A 23,646-nucleotide genomic window follows, 5' to 3' on the forward strand; every position below is an offset into this window, starting at 1 on the left:
GAAGGCAAAGCAAGGAGAGCACCAAAGGACGAGAGCAACGATAGCATATACGGAGAGAGGTGCTGTGAAGACGTCGCTTTCGAGCGTCTTGAGGGAAGGGTTATTATTCGTGTTGTTCTGTTCTTCGTTTGCGAGGAGTCGGCTACGTTGAGCATCGTAACTGCTGTTGCTGCGCCGCTCTTCACCATATCCCCTGCATCTGATCACGCTCGCTGAGGTACAGCGCTTGGAGGAGGAGACTCGGGTAGAAGTGGGTCTGGGGAAGGGCCTGAGGTGGTGTCCGTGGCTCGTAGTCTGGCTCACTGGTTGAACTTTTCTTTTCCGGTGCACGCATGCGTTTGTCTTTCCATAGCTGTTCCCGCTGCGCGTTGTACTCCTCCGCAAGTGCATCGGTGCCTCTGTTGTTGCGGTTGGAGGGGTGGTTCCTGTCGGACATATTTTCAAGGCTTGCGCATATATATATATATATGTGCGTCTGTGTCCTCCTCTTTACGCAGCCGTCCATCAGAGCCTGAGAGGGAGAAAGGCGAAGCGCCTGCCGTCAAGTGTTTTGCATGGTTGTATGGGCCTATGTCGGAGAAAAAGCTTCACCCTTGCCATCGCTCGTGAGCTCGCGTTCGGGTCGCTCTTGGTCAAGGGCGTGGTTAAGTTGATGGTGTCAATGGTGTGCCGGTCATTATGTGCAATGGCCTCCGCGTTGCACCTCCCCTCTTTTTCGTTTACGCTTGGCCCTTCCTTCGCTGCTTGGATGTCTTTTGCCGGACTCTCTCGCACACACCCGGGCCCTCTCTGCCTCTGCCTCTTCACAAGCTTTTTTTTTTCACGGGGAGGGGAAAGTGGAGATGCCCGTCTCCCCCCCTCCTTGTTCGAACTCATCAAGTTCAGGAATAAAGGACAAAGAAGGGGCAGGTATTTCGTGGAGGCAGACTCAAAGGGAGGCGTGGTAGGCGGTGAGGTAGAGGTGGGCGGAAGGAGGACAGAGGGGGATGGGGCGGGGGACTGACGCACCCTCCACCAACCTGCACGTTTGTGTGTGATCGGTTCGTGCTTTCGCTCCTCTCGCTCGCGTCCTCCCTCCCTCCAGGCGAGAAGAAGAGGGGTGTTGCGGAACGGTAACGATCATGAGCCAGCAAACCTCATCAGAAAGGGAAACGAAAACGATGTGCCCACCCCCTCCTTCCTCCCTCCCTCCCTCCGAGTCTCGCGAACGGCGGCACAGCAGCGCTCCCGTTTGCTTTCACTACGCTTTGGTTGACGTTGTGTGTTTCGCTTGACCGCGTCCTTCCGTCACGCTTTTTATGTCTTCTGTTCTTGCACGTGTGCGGATAGGCGCTCCGCGTGTGGGTGGGTGGGTAGGTAGATGTGTTTCGGGGGGTGGGCGGCCAACCTCCCGCCCCTCCTCCTGCGCACTCCGCAGAGGTGACACAGCCCACGTACACACACATAGAACGCACAAAAAACGTAGGAAGACAGCAATAGCCACGCAACAATCTCTGAAGGAAAACTTCATTTAAAAAAAAAGAGGAAATATCCACGAGTCGGACAGAGAGTGTGCAGAGCTATAGGCCGCTCGCGTCACTGCGCCGCGTTTGACTCTCTGTCGGATCTGTGTGCCTCATGACTTTCTCTCTGTGGGGCGTATTTCTCTTCGTGTGTTCCTGTTTTCGACGGCAGAAACAGCCCTGCCCGTCGACTGCACGAGCACTGTCGTTGTGAAGACTTCAACGTGCGTGAAAGAAGCAGGTGTCTCGACGCCACGTTTAGCGCGAGTAGATACGCCGTGCCTCTGCGCAAGACCTTCTCTGCGGGGGAGGGAGGGGGGTCCTCCGTGAGGGCGGGGGGTGGGGTTACAGGTGTCTCCTCCGACGCAGCGAGGCAGGCAGTGCCTTGCTCCTAGCGGCAGACACGCCTGTAGCGGCATCGCCTGGTTGTGTGAAGGCGCACAAGCGTGGGTGGATCTGTTCACCGCACCACACTTGGACGCATTGCTCACCTGCTGTCATCTGATGTCTTCTCACGCCACCTCCCGCGCGCCCATCTCCTCTGTCTCGCTCTCCTGTACGCGCATGCTCGCTCTTTGAAAAGACTCTGTGCCCCTCACAAAAAAAAAACTGCCCACGTCCCCTCACAGTCGGCACTCGCAGCAACCGCAAGCCGGCGAGCTTCCGAAAAATGGTGTCCATTCCGCTTTTGTACAGTGGCGTGCTCGGCTTCACCGGTGTCGTCGCTGGTGCCGTCGGCTCGCACGCGCTGAAGGCAAAATCCGCGGAAGAGCGCAACGCCTTCGTCATCAGCTCTCAGTACCAGCTCATGCACAGCATAGCAGCACTCGGCGCCATTGGGTTAAGCCAGGCAGTGCGGAGCTGGAATCCGGTCGCGGCGAAGCGGCTGCGAATCGCCGCATGGATGTTCCTGCTCGGGACGACGCTCTTCTCGGGCACCGTGTACGCACGCGTGTTTGGCGCCCCCAAGTCTGTGGGCCAGCTGGCCCCGACGGGTGGCTACATCTTGATGGGTGGCTGGGCCTGCCTCATTGCTGCCGCTGTCGCACTGTGAGAGCGCAGAAGAGATATATATAAAAAAGCATACAAATGTGCAGATCATTATCCAACGAACGGTGAAAGTGGTCAGAGCACATGTCAGGGGTGTGGGGTCGCTGCGCTATTCTTGTTTTGCATTCGAGTGCCGCCAACACGCGCACGCGCAACCGCGTACGCCCTCCGGCGGCCCTAGGCCATCGGGATATCCACTATTGTTTCTCGTCTCGTCATCGCCCACCTCATCCGCTTCACTATCATCACCTCCTGCAGAAGGTGCCTTCTTTTATCCCTCTTCCCTCGCCGTTTCTTCTGCTGTCCGCTACTCCCACGCCCTGCCCCCACACGCACACGCACACGTTGGCCGAACCCTGTCCCACGCACTCACGCCTCGAGACAGTGCGCAGTCGCTGGCAAAGGTTTTTCGGTGTTTCGATGTAGCCCACACCTACTCGCCTCTCCTACGACGCTCCTCTTTGATCGCTGAAGCTCCGCGCAAACGTCGTCGGCGTCGTGCAGAGAACCAACCAGTCTCGCTGAGCGATCCGATTTTGTCATCGCTGTAGCGACGCGAACACAGTACGAGAAGGTATAGCTGTCGCGATGGCACCCAAGGCTAAGCCGGATCGAATGGCGGGAGGCCCCTCTTCTGCCTCGAAAAGCGCCACAGACCCCATGTTGCAGGGCACCTATGAGCAAGACGAGTCGAACGACTTGGAGGCGTCGACAGACGAAATCGCTGCCTTTGAGGCGCGTCTTCGGCATCAGCAGCAGCATGGTCGGGGCAACTCTGCAGCGGCACGGAACATATCGAGCGCCCCCACGTCAGGTGCTCCGCGACGCTCGTCAGCACCGGTGACCAATAGTGCTCATCGGCCGCATCCGTCCTCGAGTGCCGCCCCGTCGGCGGCCGCCGGCGCATCGTATGCCGCCCCGCACCGCACCGCCGACCGTGGCGCGTCGGAGGAGGAACACGCAGCGCAGACACAGCGTGGCGAGGACATCGAGGATGTGCGCCGCCTCGAGGACCGCTTCCGCGGTGGCGATGACGACGATAGCGATGAGGAGACGGTTGCACGCCGGCGCAAGATGGGGCTGTGAGGCGGCAAATGAAGAGACGAAAAGGCGAAGAGAAGAGCACTCCGCACCGTGCGGCAGTGTGCTCCACAACGTTTTGCATCTTTTCCCTCTCTGCCAGCTAACTGAGACGGCGCCAGTCTGGCGCTGCGGCCAGGGGGAAGGCGGAGGAAGAGGGACAGTGGTTGGGAAAGCAAAAGGAGTTCTGGACATGCGCGGTGTTGTCTTGGTACTGACAACGCCGGCACCCCTCACGTATACCTCTACCTTCTCGCGCCACGCAAAAATGTACATATCTGCCCCCGCTCATTGGCCCCCTCGTGGCTTCTGCGCCGTGAGGCGAAGCGCGGCTTTCTATTCCTACTGTTTTGTCTGCCCCTGTGGCGCTCGCGCAGGCGTGGCCAGCGCAAGTGTGGCAGCTTAAGTGGAACGAGACGGAACGTCGATTCGGGAGAACGAGTAGCCTCAAACGCCTGCATAGACAACTGCAGATTTGCGTGTACGTGCGATGAGGGATCTTTGTGTGGCCCACGGAGGTGTTCTTCACGGATGATGGTGCGGGCGCCTCTGCCCGCGTTTTCTCTTATTTTTTTTGTCGTTTTTCCTTCGCAACCTGGCGGCGCGAACTACCCGCCCTGCACTCACGCTCTCACGCACACGCGCACGCACGCATTGAGAGAGACACACGTGAGGGGTGTTTTTCCTCCTGCTGGCAGGATCTCTGCTTCCCGTGCAGCATCGCTCTTTTCTCGGCATTCCACCGCCTCTCCCTCTTCCTTTTATTCTTTTCTCTTTGCTCGTTCCATTCTATTGGTGTTGGTTTTGCGTGCGGTCGTGCATGTGTGCATGCGCTTTCCTTTTTCCTGCTGTTTCAGCATCGCTTCTCCGTGAGACGTACACACACACACACACACACATAGGCGCACAGAGACCCGCCTACGGCCATCGCTCACCATCATCGCTGTCATAGAAATCAAAACGCACCCATAGAGTGGAACGAAGAAGCGCGAAGGGCATAGACACCATCGCAGGGCGTCTCTCCCCCTCTCTCCTTCTATCACTCAACTACGTCTCATGCGCCATGGCCGATAACGAAGTGGATGTCATTCTCCAGAACTACTTTGCCACTATCGCGGAGAAAGACTCCGATGCGCTCAAGTTGTATGAGGACAACAAGCGCATGCGCCGCCTTGTTGAGCAGACACTGAAGGCTCGCGAAGAGCTGGAGGCGCAGCACTGCGCAACGCAGTTACTCGTCACATCGCTACAGAACGACCTCCGCGAGAAGCAGCACATCATAGAAACCCAAGACAAGGCAAGCGCCCTCTGGCGTGACGGCATTGCGGAACTGAGAAGCATTCTTGAACGTCCCTCCGAGGCAGCTCATGGGCTGAGCGACGTCGTCGACGACGTGCGAAGCATGTCGGCGGAGCTGCGCAGCCTTCGGCAAGGCATGGAGTACGCGCAGTGGTGCTGCAACGAATGGGAAGGCTACTTGTTGGAGTCACTTGTTGCTTCAGAGGCCCGCGAGCGCCGCGCGCTCGAACGCTCAGCCGTTCACTCGCTTCAAGCGCTGTGCGAGGCCGCCGCTGAGGTTCGCAGTCTGTCTATGTGGGCTGCTGCCCAGGAAGCGGCGACGGGGTCCACGATCGCGCGCTGGGAAGCCTGGCACGCGACGACGCAGCAAGAGCGCGAGAGCGTGGCACAGAAGCACGCACAGGCGCTGCATCGAGCAGAGCTCGAGGTGCTTCATCACGCCCGCCATGCCGAAGCCGCACATGAGAAGGCGGAGGAAATGGTGCAGCGGCTGGCAGCTCATGAGCAGGAGGAACGAGCTGCTCACGAGCGGAGAGCTCTGGAGGCAAAGACGCAAGTGGGCTTAGTCGACCTGCTCGTCCGCCGATGCACCGCCGCGGAAGAGAAGTGGTGCGACGCTGTGCTGGAAGTGCGTACGGTCACACACCGCCTACAAAGGACCATGGAGGAGTTGAGCGGCCTGTCTGAGGAACACGAACAGGCCCTTGTGGAGCAGGAGCAGAACCGCTTACGTGTCTCGAAACTTGCGAAGAAAGTGGAGCAGCTCAAAGAACAGCAGTCGGAAATGGAGGCGCTGCAGCAGCGTTGCAGTTCGCAACAAGAAGATCTGCAGGCCCTTCGGGACAAGTACGTGGCCATCGCAGACAAGGAGCGCAACCTGCGATACCAGCTGAGCACCTCCACGGAAAGTGCCGCCGCGAAGCTGCTGAGTGTGGAGGAATCCCTCCAGGCGGCTGAGCGGCGCGCCGCTGTGCTGGAAGAGCGTCTCCGTACCACGCAAGAAGAAGCCTGGGCGGCGCAGAAAGACATTGCGGCTCTGCGGCGGCAAGTGGAGCAGCATCGCGCGACAGATGCGGTGCTGAAAGCCACGCAACAGCAGCTGCGCGAGACGGAAAAACACGCTTTCAACCTTCAGGAAGCATTGGACGTGTTAAAGGCTGAGCACCAGGCGCAGCTGCTGGCCGAACGCGAGAGTCACGCGGCAGAGATGGTCGCGCTCGCCGAGGCCAACGAGGATGCGCTTCAGAGCCAAGCTTCAGAGGCTCGTGCGCGCGCTGTAGAGGCAGAGGAACGCATGCAGCGAGCACAGGAAACTGCTATGCGTGAAAAGGAAGCACTGCAGCGAGAGCTGCAAGCGTGGACGGCGGAGGTGGACACTTTGAAATCGGAGCTTGCCAGAGGCCGCCAGCGTGCTGAGGCAGAGAAAACCGCGAGAGAAGTACTCGAGCAGCAGAACCGCAGCGAGACGAGCGTTGTGCGCAGTATGGTGGAGCTCAGCTTCGATGATGCGCGGCGGGGCCTGCAGGTGGTGGAGCTGCAGGGGCGCCTCAAGAGTGTCCAGCAGCGCAACCGCCTTCTGGAAGAAGCGTGCCAGCGCAGTGCCGGTGTCATTGCACAACTACGGGAAGCACTGTACCGTGAGCAGATGACGTCACGCACGCTGCGGCTGAAAGACGACTCCCTATCTGCTTAGCGCATGGCGCGCGCACACACAAACGCACTCACAGAGAAACATACATGCCTCTAGCCGGTGAGGTCGCAGTACTGCCGTCGGCTGGGTCGCTGGCCCTGTCGCCGGGTCCTACACCGGCCATCCTCATCTCTTACCTTCTTGCTCATCTCTCTCACTGCTTTCTCCTTGACGCCGCGCAAGCTGCTCCGATGAGATCAGTCTCGCAATCGATGGGTGGCAGGTGGGCGTGTCCGCTCCATCGATCCCCCGCACTGCTCCGAACCTCTTTTCGTCGTCGTCGTTTGCCTGGCAGATGCTGATGAGCACGGACGAATCAGTCAAGTCCAGGAAAACGACCAAACGTTTCGTGTTCTCTTTTTCTTTTTTGGCGCTATGCATTGCCAGCGCATCTGGAAACGGCAGTGATCTGCATGCACTCGCAAGAGGTGCTGCCGTCTCAACCGCATCCCGCTCTCACGCACACTCGCTCTGCACCCTCCTCCCTTCTCCCTCCTCCTCTCCCTCTCTGTCTTTCCCTGCCCATCTGCTTCCGCTTCCCTCGCTATAACGTGGCACGCTGCGCACGCCGACGCGGCCACGCATATGCAGCGGCAGAAGAATAGCCTCGTCGACAATACAAGTATGCACGCACAGACCCCTTCTTCCCAGGCGCGCACACACACCCACACATTACATATACATGCATCCCGGTATACTCTCTCACTCTCTCGCTAACCATCTCCCCGGCAACCATGGAGACGGAGCAAGTAGATAATATTCAGGCCAACGTGCTGGCCATCCCAACCTTTGAGGCGATGGGGTTGAAGGAGGACCTCCTCAAGGGCATGTACAGCTTCGGTTACAAGAAGCCCACCGCCATTCAGAAGCGCTTCATTATGCCTTTCCTAAAGGGACGCGACGTGATTGCGCAGGCGTCTTCTGGTACGGGCAAGACGTCCGCCTTCTGCGTCTGTCTCCTGCAAGCGTGCGACCCGCACACGCGTGAGACGCAGGCCCTCATCCTCTCGCCGACTCGCGAGCTGGCGGTGCAGACGCAGGATTTGTGCAACAACATTGGCCACCACATGGGGCTGACGGCGTACGCGTGCATCGGTGGCAAGAGCACAGAGGAGGACATCCGCCGTCTCGAGAGCGGTGTGCACATCGTCTCCGGCACGCCCGGCCGCGTCTTTGATATGATCCGCCGCAAGAGCCTTCGCGTAAATGGGCTGAAAACCCTCGTGCTGGACGAGGCTGATGAGATGCTGGGCAAGGGCTTCAAGGCTCAGATTCACGACATCTACCGCATGGTCCCGCCGCTGCAGATCATCCTCGTGTCGGCGACGCTGCCGGCCGACGTGCTGGAGATGACGGAGAAGTTCATGACGGAGCCCGCGAGCATTCTCGTGAAGCGGGATGAGATCACCGTGGATAGTGTTAAGCAGTACTTTGTCTCCGTTGACGAGGAGAAAAACAAATTCGATGTCTTGATGGAGTTGTACGACAGTCTCACGATCGCCCACGCCGTGGTCTTCTGTAACACCCGCAAAAAGGTGGAGCAGCTCGCCAAGAAGATGACGCGCGAGAAGTTCGCTGTAACCGCCATGCACGGCGACATGCCCCAGGCGGAGCGCGACGAGATTATGCGGCAGTTCCGGAATGGGCACAGCCGCGTGCTCATCACAACGGACCTGTGGGCGCGTGGCATTGATGTGGAGCGCGTCTCGCTCGTCCTCAGCTACGATTTGCCGCTCGCGCGTGAGCAGTACATTCACCGCATCGGCCGCACTGGTCGCATGGGCCGCACTGGGCTGGCCATCACCTTCGTGCGCCATGACGAGCTGCGCTTGCTGCGCGACATCGAGCAGTTCTACGCGACGCAAATTGAGGAACTCCCCGCGAATATCGGCGAGCAAATGTAGAAGAGGGAAACGCAGAGAGGCGGCACGTCCGCGCACTCGAGCGTGCTCTGCAGGCGTGAATGTGAGGAGGAGGGATCGAGGGGGGCGCTTCTCGGCTCTCCACCTCTCGCTTCTCCAAGCTAACCACGACGGCTACAACGGCGCCGGTGCAAGCATGCGTAGCTCAGCCCAAGGTGATACGCGTAAGATCGAGTATGTCACCATGCGTTACCTCAGCAAGAGGCGCTGCTAACCTGCAGTGCATTTCTTTGCTGCTGGATGCAACTCCCGATGCGGCACTTAGGGAGAGCGCTAATATGAGCACTGCGAATGATGGTGACGAGTCACGGTGGTGATGTCGGTTGCGTGAGCTCTGGGTGTGGCGATGGCCGGGTGTACGTGCGTGTATGCGTTTTCTTTGTTTTGCTAACGACTACCTCTTTAAGGAAAGGAGAAAAAGAGAAAACGGAGAAAAGTGCGTCTCCCTCAATCGAAGAGGCTGTGGCACGGAGCTGCTTACGGCTTCCGCGATGCCGCCCGCCTCGCCGAGAGTGTGTAGGTGCGTCTGCATGGCCCTTGAACAACAAAGGCGCACGGACGCCACCGCCCGCAGAAGGCGCACTGTGTCCTCCGCCCTCTCCCATACCACCGGCAGCACGGCTTGGAATGGGAATGTCGTACGCAGCGCATGTTCCTTGCGCTCGTGCACCGTCTCTTCTGCAGCCCTTTCACCATCTCTCTCCATCACCGTCGCTTCTGCTGACATCTCGCGCTGGTGCACCCCCACAGTCGCCTGCAGATATCGTTGTTGTTCGTTGTCCGTTGTTCGGCGAATGCATTCTCGTTGCTCTGCATAGCATGCTTTCCCTGCCGTTTGTCTGATCCGGAATCACTTCTCGTTTTAACATTATTATCGGAGCGCGCACAAGGTGGTGGGCGGGCGGAGAGGGGGACCAACACACGCAACACTATCAAAAAAGGAAGACACACGGGGAAAAAAAAAACGGAAGCTCTGTTGTACCGTTCACGCCACCGACTCACCCCTCTTTCCGCAGCCCTCATCTCCCTTCGATGCGTCAAAGTAGGCGTGGTCACTCCTCCCTCCCTCCAGCCCATCCCTTCTTTTCGTTGTTGTTGTGCGCACGCCGTCCCTTCCTAGTACCGCTCACTCACTTTCTTTCTTGCATCGATCTCGGAAAGGCACGACTACTGGAGTACGTGCTGCTCAGTGAGGTGCAGGTGTGTGTGTGTGTGTGTGTGTGTGTGTGTGTGTGTGTGTGTCAAAGTATATTTGTCGCTTCCTTCTTTATTTTTTTCTGTTTCGCGCCTAGGTTAGTGACTTCGTTTTCGCTCCCACTCCCTTGGCACACCCTTCCGCAGACACGCGCGCGGACTCTGTCTCTCGAGCTGTGCGAGTGTGTGCGCGTTTTGCTTTGTTTCTGTTTTTGTTTTTCATTTCTACGCTCCCCGTGATTGTGCTTTACAGAAACCGTCACGCGAATTCTCGACTTGACGTCTCTCGCTCCCCTTCCCTCCCTCTGCCGCCTTTACACTCCCTCCTTGATTTCGTGTGGTGGTGGTGGTGGTCATCGTTCTTCGTGTGTGGCGATCTCGGGTATCTGCGCTCGCGCGGTACTCGTTTGTGCACACGTTCGCACGAGGAAAGAGGGCAGACAAAGACGGGAGTCTTTTCGTTATCTATGATGCTGTTGCTGCTTTCGTTTTTCTCTCGTGTTCTCCTCTACGTTGCCTGCTCGCCTACCTGGCCCACAGTCACACCGAGCGCTCTCCCACCCCGCCCCACCCCTGGATCAAAAAAAAAAAAACGCAGACAGAGCGTCAACTCTAGTCGCTGCTCCGTGAAACTGCCTGTGTAGGTGCGTGGGTGTGTTCGCTGTGCTTGTGAGGAAGTCTCTCTGGCCTTCACCACGGTAGGTAGGGCGGCATCAGCACCATCTGCTTCTCTCTGTTGTTTTTTCTTCTGCTGCTTCTGGTATTCGACTCTCTTGGCTCGCATGTGCCTTCCGGTTTCTTTTGGCTGCCTCTCTCCCTCTCCCTCTCTCGTAGGCGTGCGCAACGGACCAAGACGTGTACACACGCTCACGTACGCACGCAAGTGCAAATTCGGTGCGTCCGTGGTTGTGGCTGAGGTACACCTTGACGACCACCTATCGTGTACGACTGCGAACGAAAAAGCACGTTGTGGATGGGGCGCAGGAGGGTGACGGCCCGTTTCGAATAAGACGACGCCAGGAGGCGGCAAAGGAAGCAAACAAAATCCGAAAATAAAAAGGAACGACCAGCTCCACGTACGACGGTGCCACCTTCCGAAAAGACATCGAGTAGCTTCCTCTGCGTAACTCTCTCAACGAGCAAGATTAGAACACACGCACACACATACATATATGCATGCACACCTGCATATATAAGTCTATTAGTAGCAGTCTTTCTTGTTCTGGTCGGAGAAACAGGGGGGTGTTGCCAAGTCAATTTCTCTGCCTGTGTGTTGTGTCCGTGTGTTCTTGTGCGTTCCACGCCTGTGCCGCTGTGCGTCTGTCGACTTCTTTTTTTTGTATTGCGTGCTACCCAAGAGCGACATACCGGCACAGGCTGGCTGCAGCGCCTCTCCCCCCTCCTCTCGTGGCCTGTGTCGCCTGGCGGTTGCGTCGCTCTGCTTGGCGTTGATTCTTGCCAGCAAGCTCCCCTCCCCCTCCCCGCAAGCCCGTGGGTTCTCCTATTGTGCAACCCACTCGTTGCGCAACACCTCTTTATTTGTGGTCTTCGTCTTCCGTCCAACACTTGATTCGGGTCATGGTCTCTACGGGACCGAAGAAGCCCTCCTCTCCGACGCTCTCGAAGCTGACGCTCAAGTCGACGGCGCCGCAGCCAACCCTCACCTCACTGCAGAATGTGAACAGCAACAGCACAATGGAGGTGACAGACGCGATCAGCGTGTCGTCAGGAGCCACCATCACCGTCGCCACTGGTGCATCGGCCAGCAGCTGCTCACCGCATTTCTCCCCCTACGCAGCAGGTTTGGGCAGTGTGGGCGCGCCGCATGATGTAGACCCCGATGATCTCGTCGCCGCGCTCGCATCCTCGGCGCGTGACCAAGGCGACCTCTCGCCTTCTGAGTCAATGATGGGCGGGTCCCGTGTGGCGGAGCGACCTCCCGTCCCTCCCGCCCGGGCCTTGTCGAAGCGCAAGTATCCGAAACTGCTCACTCAGCTCGCACGTGAGTTCCGCTGGATGCACAAGAACTTGCGTCATGGGCACAACAGTAATGTCACGCCTCGTGTTAGCTGCATTTACGGTGCATCGCCGAGCCTCAGTAGTCTGTCCTCTAGCTCCACGTGCATCGGCGAAGACAGCGAGGACCTGCTCTGCACGACCACCTTGCGCAGCTCGATGCGGCGCTCCTCCTCTCTGAAAAGCTCGATGATGTGCCACGGCGGCAGCAGCCCCACTCACTGTACACGTGGTGCAGCAAGCAGCACAAAACTATGCAGGCGCACGCCGGAGAGCGGTGAGGTGGAGCAGGTGCAGCCTGCCGCGTTGCCAAAGGTAACGCCTGACCCATACGCGCCGCCTTCGTGCCAGTACGTGGTGCGGGACCTCGCATTTATGGTTCCGGGGGACGACGCATTTGGCAGTGCCCGCAACGGCAGCTCCGCTAGCTCCGTAATGCGCGCGGCGTCCGGCGGTAGGGTTGACAGGGCTGCGGCCGTTTTGGGGACTACCTACATGGCCGAGTCCGCCTTCTCGCTCGGCGAGGGCGGCAGTATGGAGGGCCCCTACCGGGGCTACGGTGACTCGCCGAGCGCGGTTGATTTTGGCAGGGACGACACCAGCGATGTGGAGGAAGTGTGCAATATCGCCGCCGGCCCCTCAGACCGACGAGGCCTCAAGGTAGACGGCGCTGGTTCACCATCGGACATCCACGAGGATGCGCAGGCTGGCGGCGATGCGGCAGCTAGCGGCGACTCGTACCAGGTATTTTTCAGCAGCGTCGTCGACCTGAAACGTCGGCTGCACAACCTAGAGCAGCAGACGGCGAGCCTGCGCGCACTCTATGCGCAGGAGCAGCGGGCACGTCTGCGCTTCAAGGGCAAAGGTCAGCATCTGAGTTGGACCCGCACCGTCGAGGCTGCCAACACGATCCACTTCTGGCGCCAGAAAGTGAGTATTTCGCGTCTCTTTGAGTCGCAGTATTTGAGTGTGCTGAAGTCCTTCCAGCGAGAACTGCAGCTCGTCGATCCGAAAGCGGAGAAGGCACAACAACTCAGGCGCTCGCCGGCAAGCGCCGCTGCAAAGCCTGGCTCCACGGCAGGCGTCATGCAAGCCCGCCGCGCATTTCTTTCCTCGTTGCAGGTGATTGCAGTGCAGGAGCAGCATCTGAAGGAGCTTGGTGACCAGATGGAGGCGTGCTGGAAGGCAAACGCTGTGTTGCGAGAGGATCTGCGCCACTTCGAGCAGTGGGAAGTGCGCGTGCCACACGAAACCTTCGCTACGGCAGGCATGGATGTCGAGCACTTTATCGCTTCACTGCCACCGCGGGCATCGGTCTGCGGCCTCCACAGCGTCCTCTCGCACACCTCTGTGCACTCTCTGGAGAGCCTCGAAAGCGCAGAGACGCCGATGCTACTGACAGCTCAGAACCTCTCCTTCACGTCGAGTGGCGACGACGGTGATGACAACGTCGTCAACGCGGCAAGCACAGACAGCAGAGCTACCGGTGCGTACGGCTGCGGAAGCAATGGAAGCTCACACAGCGGCCACCACCCCACGCCCCCCTCCCCGTGCGGCGCCGACGCCTCGCCCGTGATGCCAAAGAGGCTGAAGTACGTCATCCGCTCCGTCGCGCTCGACCATGAAGAGCGCGGGGGTGACAACTCCAGCAGCCGCATCGCGCCGTCCTACATCGGCTCCTCGACGCCGACCACCAACTCGCAAACGCGACGACGCAGCGAGCGCCATGTGACGTTCGCGCTGGAGCCGGAGGTGCTTGACGCGCGCCCTCGTTTCAGCGCCCACAGCCGCACCGTAGAGCTGCTAGAGCAGATTTGTTTGGACAAGCAGTCGCCGTGGAATGCGTTGTCGCTGCTGCAGAGTGCTCTGGAAGAGCGTCTTGGTCAGCTGGCGCAGCTGCGCATGCAGTGGGATGGAGCCGTAACAGGCGAAGCGCCGACCCTCACGCCAAGGGTCACGCCGCAGCCGTGCACGATTGCCACCTCCAGCAGCGGCGGCGCCGTGTGCCACTCACGCGATAAAGCCACGGTGCCGTCACCGAAGTCGTTTCCATCGGCCACCACATCAACGTTGATGACGAAAGGGAAAAGCAGTCGATACAGCAAGGTGAAGCCGAAGGCGTGTACGACGTGCTCCGCTATGTGAGCTGTGGAAATCTGCAGCGTTTGCAGCACACTCGACAGAACACTGCAAAGGACGGCGCCAAGCTTGTGCTGGGTTTCCGTATCGGATGGAAGAAGCAGATGCGTGCAGCAGAGGAGGTGATGTTCTGTTGTTTTAATTCGCGTACCTCGCTCCTTTGCCCTCGTCTTGAAGGACAGGGCAGGAGAGGGAGGGGGTCGACGTACCTGCACGCCACGTTTTGTCTGCAGCTGTGTGTGCCTCTGTGCGTTGTGTGTTTGTGTGTGTGAGAGGGAGGGTGATGTGACGCACGATCGCCCTCGCTCTCTCTCTCTCGCCTGATGTCTCTCCTCCTACTCCTCCTTCCATCGCCACGCATTACAGTGACGCGCGCATGCGGGTCAGGACGAATTGAAAATGAGCAGGGAGCTAAAGACTCTGGCGTACATGTACGGGTGCGACTAAAAAGGGGGGCGTGCGTCGGCGCGGCACGAGAGACTGGTCATATCCTTGAGTGTAGGCGGGTGCGTCGTTCTCGTTTACAGTGTTGGACTTTTTCACTCCTATCCCTCCACACCCCAGCACCACTTCGCATTACAGAAGCGTACCGTGACCGCTAGCCGCGTCTCTTAGGTTCCCCTCCATCATTCCTTTTCACTCAGGGCCCCCGTATTTGTTATTATGGTCTGATGCGCCCCTTATTTATATGTGTGTTGAATTGTCAGCACAGCGCCCGCCCAGACCTGCCCGCCGACGCCAAGAGCCCACAGCCGTGGCCGGAAGCTGCTCTTTGTTTTCATAGCTGCCATCGCAGGAAAGGCGCCCCCTAATGACGCGGGGAACACCCCGGCGTGGTATGTGTCAGGGCCCTGTGCACCCCGCACTCTCTGTGGAGAAGCCGAGCCGCCGCCGTCCCCCTATCCCTGCCAATGCCGAGCCACCGCACCTGGCCCCGACAGGGTCCAGCGCCTGCGACACGGGGAGGCCAGTGTGATGTATCGCTACGGATGCCGGCGGTCAGGTCCTGGATGGCGCTGCGTGAGAGCCACCGGCAACAGTGGAGATGTTTGCACCATGGGTATGCTCGGCAGAGTGTCAGCGTGGCTCGAGCGTGTGTCGCTCGGCGCAACGGGAGCGGCTGTGAGGCTGCCTGCGGAGCGGGGGTGGGTGGGTGGGGAGACAGGAGCCGTGCTCAGATGGACGAGTCGGCGCATCGCTGTAACGCGCGTCTACCGCTGCTTCACGCCACGTGATGGGTGGCCTGTGACGGGCCTGGGGTGTAGAGTGGCATTCAGCTCATGTTGTGCGGTAGAGAACGAACGCGCCGAGAAGGAAGAAGCGCTGACTTGATGTCCTCTGCGTCGGTGCTGCATCTCTGTGCCCGGAGCGCAACAGAGATGGTGGGCTCTTCGTCTTGTTTGTTTTTCCGTGTTTTTTCTATGGTCGCATTGGCGTCGGTGCGTCAGCTGGAACATGGCAAAACGGTGACGCTTGTCGCCACACTCACGTTTTCCTCTTTCTTCGGTTGCCGTTGTTGCCTCTGCCAATGTGCTCTACACTGTCTTCCCGCGCCTCGTAACCGGTGCTGTTGCCGCGTACGTGCTTCTAGCTTGTTACGCCTTGCGTTGTGCCTATGTTGTGGTTGTTCTGTTTTTTGTTGTTTTGTTTTTTGTCTGTGTTCCTTTCGCATGTTTAGGGTCTCCCTCACCCTACTGGACTCCTCCCTCTCCTCTTCTTTTCCACGGTTCCCGTTCTGCGTGGCCGTTGCGATCATGGCATGCGCACTGGATACATGCCGACATCTCTCCTCGTCATTCGTGCCCCTGGCCCGTGTCTCGGCCCATGTATCTTGTGCAAGCATGTGCAATGATGTGCACTGCGCGACTGCCGCTTCTTCATCGATTGTTATTACTTTTTGTCCCCATCTCATATTGCTCGTCATCATAGGTGTTTTTATTGTTTTTGCTCTGTCTCCCCCACCCCCCCCACCCCAAACGAGGGAAGGCTTGCGTGCGTGTTTGTGCAGGAGTCGTCGTCTTACACTCTGGAAGGCGGCAAGGGGAATGCGGGTGTGCCCTGGCGATGGTGTAGGTGTAGCATGAATGTGTGTGTGTGTGTGTGTGTTTGTGTTTGTGTTTGTGTGTATGCATCTGTGTTACTGATGGTGCGTGAACATGATTGTGCGACTCAACAAGCTCAACTGATCCTCTTTGTTATGCGCTGTTTCTCTTCTGTCTTCGCTTCTTAGCCCACCACCCCACCCCCAAAGCCCACCCCTTCAGCACAGACATATCTGTCGCAGTTTTCAGCTGCATCGTTGCCGATTTACGTGTTCGACACTGCGCGTCTCTGTCTTAAAAACAGCCGCCGTTTCTGACGCTGTCGTCGTTGTGGTTGTGGTGTATTACTTGTTTGCTCTTCATCTCTGTTTCTCTTGTGCTCGATAATGTTGAGAATCATGGCGTGTGTGCGGGCGCCCTTTCCAACTCCTTTTCTCGACTCCTCCTCCCCTCCCCTACCCTACCCCCCCCTCACGCACACACACACACACACTTCCGTTGTTTTATTTTTTCGCATGCTGTCATCCCCTCATAAAATTATTAGTTTCTGTCACCTCCGTACCTGCCGCTCATGTTTGACGCACCGTGCTGGTTGTCATCCTTGGCTCTGCTCTCTCGAAGTGTCGCCACTGCAACTCTTCCTCCTCTTGCTACTTCACGCGCCACGCGCTCCTTTACTCTCCGTCACCGAGTTCCATCCCTGGAGCGAACGTGGCAAAAGGCATGGGTGCGCATGGTTGATGAGTGCACCCGAGAGCGCGGAGTGCGTGTTGCCGCTACGTAGGAGCCGTCGCAGTCGTGGAATGGGGAAGGGGCACTAGAGGTGGCATCGGGTGTGTATGCATGTGTGTGGGTGTGTCTGTGCTTGCATCATGGCTTTCTCGTTTCGCTTCTCTCCTGTGCCTTGTTCTCTCTGCTGCTCGCATCGTCGGTTTGCTTTCAAGCATCGCAGTGGACACGGGTCTCGGAAAAAAAGGAAAAGGAGCAAGGGAGGGGGTGTGGAGGCAGGTAGCTCACGCACCTAAATTGCTGAAGAGGCACGGTGCACGCAATGTCAAGCCGACCCGTTTCTCTTGTGGTCTGTCGCCTCCTTTCCCTTCCCCTCCCCCCGCGCTCTCTCTCTCCCTCCGTGCACAGCCACCCGAGACCTCATCTCTTTTTTGTTGTTGTTCAGATACGCGGTTGCACCTACTATGTGTCCGACGCCAGGCAACGCCAACGGAAATCAAATGAATGGCCTCGCAATGAATCCACCAAACTGGGATAGCGCAGGTCAACATGCATCCATGGATGCCCTTCAAAGCCACCCCTCTTCTCACGTCGTTGGCGCGCAGAAGAATGACGTGGTTTTCAGTGCTGCACTTCCACCAAACGCCAACTCGCGTATGCGCTTCCCCCACAAGTGTACTCAGGTACGTGGAAGCTTGAGTGGGCTTGCTCGTGTCCGTCGTCGCGTGTCGGCCCGCCTACTTCTCCCGCACGTCACTGATTTTGTTTTTCTCCCTACTTCCTCTCTGTGGGCGGTGCAAAGAACGAGAACCGACGGCCTCGTCGGCGCGCGCTCCATCACCACCACGACCACCACCTCCCTCGTCGTCTTCACGATATCGTGCCGCCCCTGCCGCTCTTTTTATTTTTGTTTTGTTTGTGTTGCCTGGCGACGTTGTGGCATACAATCGAAAACAAAAGCGTATCGAGGTCGCGCGGGACTACCAAAAAAAAAAAAATAAAATAAAATAAAACATCGCGAACAGATATGTTGCGTCGGCTCCACGTGGCACATGCGACGGCGGGAACGGCACTGGCGGCGCGTCAGCTGGCCCGGCTACGCTCACAAGCCGCGGCTGCCGCATCTTCGCCGCAATCCCCCTCGCTGCGGCACGCCCTGCGCGTGCCGCGGCGAGGCTTCATGGACTCTCTCTTTGGTCGCTCGCAGGCAAAAGTGAAGCTCGACGACGTCGCCTACGACAAGTCCGCGCCGCGCTACAGCGGCACGATCTTTGGGATGCCAGCGGACAACGTCATCTTCTACTCGAAGGTGGCTGCCAGCACGTTCGCGATGTTGGCTGTCGTGTACGTTTTCTTCAAGGGTTACGTTCTTCTCTCTCGCTTTAGTCTGCAGACGGTCGCCCGACTGGGTTTTATGAGCGGCTTCGCGTGCTGTCTTATCTGCTACACTGTCGCCCTCTCCCTTGTCCGGCGCTACCGCATCAATGCAGAGACGGTGTACAACCAATCCATCGCGCTTGTCATGCACAATGAGAAGGTGGTGCAGCACCTCGGTACGCACCCACGCACAGGCGACTTCCGCACGTACAACGCGACCGGCGGCTTCAAGCTGCCGTTAATGCGCCGCATCCGCAGTGGCTCGTACGAGTTGTCGGACCTCCTAGGGCTGAAGCAGCGCCGACTGCAGATGCTCCTCACGCTGAAGAATCCCTCCAGCGGCAACGAAGGCCTGGTCTCGTGTGACGTGCGCAAGGAGAGCACCGGATTCTTGACCTCCACGAATGTGTACAAGTCGCTCTCCATCACGCTCTATTCGGAGAACAAGACGACGGAGCCGGAGACGATCATCCTGATCGGCAAGCCAGAGGATGTCGTGTACCGCTCATTCATCCTGCGCTGAGGTGGAGCACGTCCGTGAGGCGCGGCAAAGGAGCGACATGAAGATGTGCGTGCGCGGGTGGAAAAGAGAAGTGAGATAGGGATGGTGGGATGGTGGGTAGGTTTTAGCAAGGCAACGAGAAGTCAAGCCAAGGTGGATGTGTTACCTGTCAGGGGAGGGATAGAGTGAAGTGGAGGGGGGATTGTGTGCCTCCTCCCTCTCTCAATGTGTGGCCCCGCGTGTTCGGCTTCAGGGTAGAGGAGTGAACTGGAGACGGCATCACGGTGGCGACGTGGTCGGTGTCTGCACCCACGAGTTACGGCGATCAACTACTGAAAACGGGATGGAACAGCCGGCAAGCTCATTTCCTCACCCACGCACGCGCGGCTCATCTCTCTCCCCTGATATCGCTCGCTCTGCAGTCTCGCCGCTGGAGAACGGGGGAGTGCGCACCCAGCAGCAACGGCGTCGCTGCCATCCACATCTGTGCAAGTTGGTGCGCCTTTTCTCCTCGTTTTTGTTTTCTGTTGGTTTGGTTCGAGCCAGTGATGGCTCTGTCCTCGTTGGTTCGTTCTTGCCGCCCTGTAGCCCCACGCCATCCCCCTCCCCCTTTTCCTTCTCTCCACCTCGCCTCCTTGTGGACGGACAGGCATCGGTGGATTGCGCTTGTTCGTGTGCGGTGGCACGACGGCTCTTATATATGTCTTGTCTCACAGATATTGTGGTGGTTCTTGGTGGCTTCCTTCTTGGCGCCTGCGTGTGTCTTTCTGTTCGCGTGATGCGTACGAGCGCCGGTTCGCCCGCCCTGCCTCACAATCGCGTTTTGTTTCGCTCTCGCTCCTCCATCTTTTGTCACTATCGTTCATGTGTTTGTCTGTGTGCCGGTGCGTGTGTGTGTGTGTGTGTGTGTGCATGGCTGGTGGGAAACTACTTCTCCCCGCCTGCTCTCCTCTCTCGCTCGATTGCTTTCGTTCTTCCTTTTTTTTTATAGGAGGAGGGGTTGTGTGTATCAAGTCGTCTTCATAGATGTGCGTATGCGGATAGTGAAGCGGCGGTGCTCCTGCGCTAGAGAAAGGTGGCAAGCGGACGACTGCAACTGCGGCGGTGCCGATATCCGACAAGAAGGGTCAGCGCTACTGTGCGAGGAGCTGCAGCATCGCTCTCCTCCCCTTCATGGAATGTGCTTCGCAGATGGATTCCTCATTCTCCCCAGCTCCATTCCCTCCCGCCCACAGACAGAATCGAAAGCCCGTGTCTGGACATACCAGCGGGCATGCAGGAGGTAAGCGAAAGGTGGTCGCTCAATCGCGATGTCGTCGCATCTCTCCTTCTCTCTCCCCTTCTACCCCCTTCTGCTCCACTCTGGCACTTGGCTAGAGAGGCACGCGCATACATCTGCACATACATACATTCACGTTGTGACACAGACTGCTGTCACGCGCCACACGCACACGCGCGTCACCAGCGCATAAACAGCGGCCGCCTTCATGTCAACAGCGACTACGCGTCTGAGATGGACATTCCTCTGCGTCTTCGACTGGCCTACGCCAACTACCTCGGTGAGGTCTACTGCGACAGGAAACTTGTGAGATGCGACCCCCAACCTCCCTCTCGCAGCTCGCCGTACACCGGCGAAGGCGCTGAGCGCGATGGGCGGCACTGGCTGAGCTCGCTGGTGGCGTCGGTCGGGTCGAACCAGTCCGGGGAAGCCTTGTTGCATACCGACCCAGAGGCCAACACCACGTTCCTCTCCCCACGTGTCGTCACAGCAGTCATGCAAATGAAAACACCGCCATCGTTGCCCAATGCAGATCCGCTGCCGCGATGCGTCTCTGAGAAGAGGGAAGCCGCCGACCCGTCAGCGGCCCCATCTCTGCAGCCGTGTGACGATATCGGTGAAGGTCCTCAGCTCCTGCATACAGAAAAGTTAGTCGACGAGACGCAGCCAGAATCGCCACACACGTCATCCGCCTCCTTCAGCAGGACTGCCCCATCGCCCCCTGCCACCGCTCTCGAGCCTCACGCACCGGAGGCCACAAGGGTGGAATCCGCGGTGCAGACAAGCATAGCTGTTGGGATGGAAGCCGACGCCGCAGCACGCGCGCGCGAGGTGCGTGTCAGCGAGGAACTGGCCGGAACGCACGAGGCGTTGCTTGCCGACGTCACAGCCGCGCTCGAGCGGCGCCTGCGCGAGTGCGTGTGGAAAACAGTCACACTCGACGACGCACAGCAGCAGCTTACCTGCGCTTTCCAGCTTCCGTCGTCCACATCTCCTGCATCTTCATCTCGTCCTCCTCATCCTTTGTCTTCGGTGCCGCTGGCCGCGGCGGCTTTTCGCGCAAGTGCTGCACCACCACCCCATGCCCAGCTGACGAAGCAAGCAGCACCCGCACGCGCCGATGCCTCCACATGCATGGCGACAGAGCAAGATGCAGCAAGTGGTGAATTGGCGGATGCGCTCACCGAGCCACCTGCGGCGAGGGCTGCCGCCGCTGAGGTGGCGGCACCTCTTCCTTGGCTTTTGGCTAACCGGACGGACGCCTCTCTCTCCGATGACGCGAAGAAGGAAATAGCGCTTCACCTTTACGCCCTGAGCCGCCAAGTGCGACAGCTGCGTGACCAGCTAGAGGCACACGAGTCGACCCATTACCGTCACGTGAACGCGCTGCGAGCAGCCCAGAAGCAGCGACAAGGGCGTTTGCCGCTGCCTCTTCGAGTTGAGATTGTGAAAGCGTACGAGGATGACCCCGTGCCGTACCGCAAGGGGCCTTGGAGGGAAGCTGATTTCGCTGCCGCACGGCGCGGCGGGTCGGGTCGCAGCGCAGGCGGAATGGAAGAGGATGCCGCTGGTAACGAGAGTTACGCCTCTGACGACTTCACGCAGGTCACCTCGGCTGCGCTGACTGTGGTGAGCACCGACGACGGGCAAGCAAGAGATGGCGCGCGTGGCGATGACGGAAGCGGCAGCAGTGTCAGCAGCGCCGAGGAGCTTTTCCGACAACGGCAGGCCGCTGCGCTGAGGGCACGGAACCAACAAGCGGGAGCACGCAGCGCCGCAGCGAACGCAGTGTCTTCGTCGCGCAATCGCCTAAGCGACCGCAGCACTGACTACTCTAGTTCTTTGACGGACACGGGCAGCGCCTCCACACTCACCACCACAACCACAACTTCGACAGACAACGACTCGGACAGCGGCTAGTGAAGCGGATGCGCTGGTTGATCGTGCTGCTCCTTTCCTTTTTCTCGTCTTCTTGGATGCCCTCTTACGCTCACAAGAACAATCGACGAAATACCAAGGCGTCTCTGTCCGCGATGAGGCGCTCCTTCGTGTTTGAAAGTAGAGATGAGGGGAGAGCGGCAACCATTTGCATGTGCCCCCGCCAGCTCTTTCTTTCCCTCCCATCCCCGCCACCGGAGACACGCTGGCCACAACGTGGAGAGGGAGCGCTGCTAAGGGGCAAAAGCCGGGTACCCATACACGCGCGCGTTGAGAGATATGGTTCTCGCCCGCAATGGTAAGCCAGATAATGCTCGGCTCGGCGCTAATCGAATCAGCACCCCCCCCACGTCGCCGCTCAACTCTCCTGGCTCTCTTTCCTCCTGTCCTCCTCCGGCCGTTTCTTTGCATCCACGGCGTTGCTGTGTGATGGCTTGCGTGCGTCTTGCCACGCGCCATGACGGCTGCTTTGAACACGTCCTCCCCACAGGGCCTTCCGTTGTGGTGTTTCAGGGGAAGACGGCAACTACTCCTCCAGCGTGACGACGTCCAGAGCGCCGACAACCTCAACAACACTGTCGTTGGTCATGCCAGTGACGGCGTTGCTGGTTGCGGTGTATAGCGCCAGTACCTTGAATGACTCCGTCACTGGAATCACGATGTGGTGCAGCATCCACGGCGGCACGGCAAATGTGACGCGCGTGCTGGATGACAATGAGGTGACGGAGGGGTCCGGCTACTGAGATCCCGTCCTAGGAAGCCACCCCAGCGCGGTGAGAGTCACCTTTCTCCACAGCTTCCTTTCCGTAACGACAGAGGCGGCGCTCATGGCCCAGTTGATCGGGGCCGGCAGCAATGGCAGCATTCCCGGTATCGTGTCCATCCAGGGGTGGAGCAAGACGAGCACAGAAAAGCAGCAGGCATGGATTGGCGGCCTCGTGGCCGCCATTGTTGCGCTTGTGGTTGTCTACGGGCTGGTTGCGGTGCAGCTAGGGCACAAGCCCAGGTACGTGAATGCGGCGTGGCCACATCTGCAGAATATCGGGTCTTACGCGGACCTAGAGACGACCCATGCGAACTACGAGGTAAGTGTCGCTTCATGCAGCGGGAATCTCTCCGACCCCGCTGCCGCTGTGTGAGACACGACAGTCAGTGTCAGCGAACCAGCTCTGCGACAAGCATGTGAATGCCCAGCCCAATTTTCACTGTTACCAATATCTGTCCAGCGATGGATGTAGGTGTGCTTGTGTGTGGGTGTGTGTGTGTGTGTGTGTGTGTAACTGCGCCACCACCCCTTTCATGTCTCCCGCCGCCCGAGACCTCGTTACTTCGTCAATCTCCTTCGCTGCTTTGTTTTGTCGTTCTTTCTGCTTACACTACCTCTTTGACGCTTGTGTGGGGCTCGCACCCAGACCACACCCCGCCAGCTCACCCGTCCTTCGCGCTTGCCGTCCCGCGTGTTTCCCTTCCGGGTAGACAGAGCCTCAAGCAAGCATTCTGACAGAGCGAAAAAAAAATGAACACTCAGACGCAGGCGCCTTCTCTCCCTCTCTGTGCATGTTTTCGGTCGTTTTTTTTCTTTGGTTTCTTCTTCTGCCGCGTGGTCGTAGTTAAGCCTCCCTCACGCAGCATGGCGCGTGCTACCCTAAGGCACTGCCCAGCGCGAGGTCCGCACAAGCACGCCGGTTACTTTTCGCCTCTCGTTGTCAAGGCTCGGACGCGATCTGCGGGGAGTCGTCTCCACACTCCTTTTTCTTCCTTCCGTCCCCTCCCCCCGCCCTCTCCCTCATCGCGAAACGAGGAATCACGCAGCTTCACCGTTTATGCCACGTATTCATTCATCGAGCCCCACAGCCAAGCACCTCCCCCTCCCCCTACTCTCTCTTT

The 23,646-nt window shown here is 58.7% G+C and overlaps 7 protein-coding genes across 7 annotated transcripts; all 7 read left to right on the forward strand.

Moving 5' to 3' along the window:
• Positions 1 to 2,172: 2,172 nt before the first annotated feature.
• LINJ_28_1630 (conserved hypothetical protein) lies at positions 2,173 to 2,556 on the forward strand (the record flags this gene model as incomplete). The annotated part of the gene is made up of 1 exon (XM_001470154.1): positions 2,173 to 2,556. One exon carries the CDS (start codon positions 2,173 to 2,175, stop codon positions 2,554 to 2,556), a length of 384 nt encoding a protein of 127 aa, XP_001470191.1.
• A 584-nt stretch (positions 2,557 to 3,140) lies between these two features.
• LINJ_28_1640 (conserved hypothetical protein) lies at positions 3,141 to 3,638 on the forward strand (the record flags this gene model as incomplete). Its single annotated transcript, XM_001470155.1, has 1 exon — positions 3,141 to 3,638. The coding sequence occupies one exon, from the start codon at positions 3,141 to 3,143 to the stop codon at positions 3,636 to 3,638; it is 498 nt and encodes a 165-aa protein (XP_001470192.1).
• A 1,057-nt stretch (positions 3,639 to 4,695) lies between these two features.
• On the forward strand, positions 4,696 to 6,624 carry LINJ_28_1650 (conserved hypothetical protein; the record flags this gene model as incomplete). Its single annotated transcript, XM_001470156.1, has 1 exon — positions 4,696 to 6,624. The coding sequence occupies one exon, from the start codon at positions 4,696 to 4,698 to the stop codon at positions 6,622 to 6,624; it is 1,929 nt and encodes a 642-aa protein (XP_001470193.1).
• Positions 6,625 to 7,355: 731 nt separating this feature from the next.
• LINJ_28_1660 (putative DEAD box RNA helicase) lies at positions 7,356 to 8,525 on the forward strand (the record flags this gene model as incomplete). Its single annotated transcript, XM_001470157.1, has 1 exon — positions 7,356 to 8,525. The coding sequence occupies one exon, from the start codon at positions 7,356 to 7,358 to the stop codon at positions 8,523 to 8,525; it is 1,170 nt and encodes a 389-aa protein (XP_001470194.1).
• Positions 8,526 to 11,315: 2,790 nt separating this feature from the next.
• LINJ_28_1670 (hypothetical protein, unknown function) lies at positions 11,316 to 13,898 on the forward strand (the record flags this gene model as incomplete). The annotated part of the gene is made up of 1 exon (XM_001470158.1): positions 11,316 to 13,898. The coding sequence occupies one exon, from the start codon at positions 11,316 to 11,318 to the stop codon at positions 13,896 to 13,898; it is 2,583 nt and encodes an 860-aa protein (XP_001470195.1).
• Positions 13,899 to 17,843: 3,945 nt separating this feature from the next.
• LINJ_28_1680 (conserved hypothetical protein) lies at positions 17,844 to 18,563 on the forward strand (the record flags this gene model as incomplete). Its single annotated transcript, XM_001470159.1, has 1 exon — positions 17,844 to 18,563. One exon carries the CDS (start codon positions 17,844 to 17,846, stop codon positions 18,561 to 18,563), a length of 720 nt encoding a protein of 239 aa, XP_001470196.1.
• Positions 18,564 to 20,055: 1,492 nt separating this feature from the next.
• LINJ_28_1690 (conserved hypothetical protein) lies at positions 20,056 to 21,741 on the forward strand (the record flags this gene model as incomplete). The annotated part of the gene is made up of 1 exon (XM_001470160.1): positions 20,056 to 21,741. One exon carries the CDS (start codon positions 20,056 to 20,058, stop codon positions 21,739 to 21,741), a length of 1,686 nt encoding a protein of 561 aa, XP_001470197.1.
• Positions 21,742 to 23,646: the final 1,905 nt, after the last annotated feature.

Source organism: Leishmania infantum, chromosome 28 (genome assembly GCF_000002875.2).
Source record: "Leishmania infantum JPCM5 genome chromosome 28".
In the NCBI taxonomy this organism is placed as follows: domain Eukaryota; phylum Euglenozoa; class Kinetoplastea; order Trypanosomatida; family Trypanosomatidae; genus Leishmania; species Leishmania infantum.